The sequence below is a fragment of the Vigna radiata genome, chromosome 5 (assembly GCF_000741045.1).
Source record: "Vigna radiata var. radiata cultivar VC1973A chromosome 5, Vradiata_ver6, whole genome shotgun sequence".
Taxonomy (NCBI): Eukaryota; Viridiplantae; Streptophyta; class Magnoliopsida; order Fabales; family Fabaceae; genus Vigna; species Vigna radiata.
Window position 1 is genome coordinate 28,477,610 of NC_028355.1, and position 3,096 is coordinate 28,480,705.

Consider the following 3,096-nt stretch of genomic DNA (forward strand, 5'->3'; position numbering starts at 1 on the left):
ATGTGATAATATAAAAATGAATCTCATACTAAATAACATTGTTTAAACTTTGGTCATTGATCGATTCAAAATACCTTCATGCGATTATAATTTTGTTTTATTCACTTTCAATTCTGACATATTAATTGCAACTTTGCTTTTACAAAATGTAACACCGAAATTGAAGAATCTCACCGCTCGGTGCCGTCCACACAACGAGACAAGAACAAGACAATCTAATTAGTGAACACAATTAAAAAGTCACCGTAAAAGGTAACTCAAAGATATTGCACGAATCAAAATTTTGTTTCATTAAACTATAAAACTATCTTGTCACTTAAAAAAAAAGAAGAAGCTCACTACATAGATACAACTAAAAAACTATATATAGAAGCACTTCAAGGTACTCTTCTCCATCATCCATTTCCCACTTTCTTGCTCTTTCAATTCGCAAACATGCATCCCTTTGTGCTCACAACGTTAATCTTTTCATTTTGTAGTGTGTTGTCGGTTGATGCTAGCAAAACCCTAATGGGTTTTAGCATTGATCTCATCCCACGCCACTCTCCCATGTCCCCTTTGTACAACTCCGAAATGACTCAAACCGAGCTAGTGAAAAGTGCTGCAATGCGATCAATTGCTCGATCCAAACTACTTGACTTCATAGGTCAAAATGAATCATCCTCACCCTTACCATCACCATCACCACCATCACCATCTTTTCCTTCACCACCTTCCTCCTCCTCATCATCTTCGTCTGCTGTAAGTGCCATAACTCCTGTTCCTGACCATGGTGAATACCTCATGAGATTCTCCTTAGGCACCCCACAAGTTGAAAGGCTTGCAATTTTTGACACAGGGAGTGATCTCTCTTGGGTGCAATGTTCCCCTTGTAAAACATGTTTCCCCCAAGATGCGCCTTTGTACGATCCAACTCACTCTTCCACGTACATGGAAGTTGCATGCGATTCACAAGCATGCACGGTGATCCCCCAAAACAAACGTGATTGTGGGAACTCTAGGCAATGCATTTACCTTCAAGAATATGGTGGGAGTTCAATCACCATTGGGAGACTGGGCTCTGACACTGTTAGTTTTGGGTCAACGGGTACGGGCCAAGCTGCAACCTTTCCCGAATCCGTTTTTGGATGTGCCTTTTACAGCAATTTCACCTTTGAGATAAGCAGCAAGGCCAATGGCATTGTGGGCCTTGGCCCAGGCCCATTATCACTTGCCTCACAACTTGGTGAGCAAACTGGCCACAAGTTTTCCTATTGCATGGTTCCCTTTAGTTCAACCTCTACTGGGAAATTGAAATTTGGGAGCTATCCAAGTCAAGCACCAACGAATGGAGTTGTGTCCACTCCCTTCGTAATCAACCCTTCTTTGCCTTCTTATTATATCCTTAACCTAGAGGGTATAACTGTTGGTCAAAAAAAGGTGTTGACTGGTCAATCTGGTGGGAACATAATCATTGATTCAGTTCCAATACTGACACATCTTGAGCAGAGAATCTATGCTGATTTCATAAGTTCTGTTAAGGAAGCCTTTAATGTGGAGGCTGCTGAAGATGCTCCAAACCCATTTGAGTTTTGTGTCAGAAACCCTTCTAGCATGAATTTCCCTGAATTTGTCTTTCATTTCACAGGGGCTGATGTTGTGCTAAACCCTAACAACATGTTCATTGCCTTGGACAACAACTTGATTTGCATGACAGTAGTACCCACCACTGGTATTTCTATCTTTGGAAATTGGGCACAGATTAATTTTCAAGTGGAGTATGACCTTGCGGCTGGAAAAGTTTCTTTTGCTCCTACCAATTGCAGCAGCTCTTAACTGGCTTAGTTATCCTTCCAGACCTTACGTTGTTTTCTTAATCTAGGTTGCATTTCGATAAGAAAAATGTTATGTACTGTTCTTTGTTTTATAGTCTTTTACTTGACTAGGTAGGAACTCTGCCCTTTGAGATGTAATGCGTCTACTTATATGTCTCTACTAAATCTGAATTGAATTTTGTGTTAAATTTGGAAATGGTTTTATTTATCAGCTCCTATGAATCAACTAGTTCTACATATTCAGATTATGTGTTAATAGTTCATGTAGGAGTTCTTTAAGAGTTAACTTTTAGAAGCAACAAACTAAGCTAATATTGGGTTAATTTCGAAGAGAATCCTCTACAATTTTTCTCAACAAGAAATTTTCATATTTAATATTTTATTTTTTTTATACATTATTTATGTACTTTTTGGAAAAAAAATGTTTAAGAAATGAAAATTCTCTAAACTTTTCATAAAAATTCAGAAAATGCTGGGATCAATGAAGCAAAGGATAATGTATAAAGACCTTTTTTTTTTTTTGTGTTTTGTGTTGGGTAATTAATTAAAAATTTGTAAACACTTTTTTTTTCTTATTCGCTAAATAATGAAAATTATATAATTTTTTTAAAAAAAATTCCTGTTGGCTAATTCATTAAAAAGATGTATTCTATTAAAATTCAAAAGTCCCAAATAACAGCCAATTCTACTTGTTTTTTCAACCTTTTTTTTCACATATTTTTATTCTACTTATTTATTATATACATTATATTGGTATATAAAGTAAATATTTTTCTCCTAAAATGATTTATCTCATATTCAAAGTATTTTTCCACATTTTACATCACATAAAAGACTTAAAGGCATTATAATTGCTTCATATATCTATGACATGGACAAAAGCTCATAAAAGGCAAATTTTACTATCGAAATTGAAATATTGTTAGACAGATATTTACAAGTTTGAATTTAACAAACTATATATCACACCTTCTGTCGATGTTGTTCCTTTCTAATAATTGGTTTAATTTTTTTATCTTATATTTTCATTTCCCTCTCGATTCCAATATACAAATCCATATTACAAATATATAGTTAAATTTACACATTTATTAGTGCACACACTCTTACAATATTAACTAACAAAAATATTAAATATAATTTTCAAAATAGTTATTATAAAAGTAAACAAATTCATTCGTATGTCTCATTAAATTGATATAAAAATAAATAAAATTGGGAAAAGGTATTGTGCATCTGGGTGTTACATTTCCTGGCCATTGTAACGAATCACTTTACTAAG

At 34.4% G+C, this 3,096-nt stretch overlaps 1 protein-coding gene across 1 annotated transcript; it reads left to right on the forward strand.

The window, feature by feature from the left end:
- Positions 1 to 510: 510 nt before the first annotated feature.
- Positions 511 to 1,815, forward strand: LOC106760572 (probable aspartic protease At2g35615). Its single transcript, XM_022780257.1, has one exon. It carries the CDS (start codon positions 511 to 513, stop codon positions 1,813 to 1,815), a length of 1,305 nt encoding a protein of 434 aa, XP_022635978.1.
- Positions 1,816 to 3,096: the final 1,281 nt, after the last annotated feature.

Excerpts from the sequence above, each read along its gene's own strand:
- LOC106760572 (XM_022780257.1), top strand. The coding sequence starts at position 511 with ATGGGTTTTAGCATTGATCTCATCCCACGCCACTCTCCCATGTCCCCT.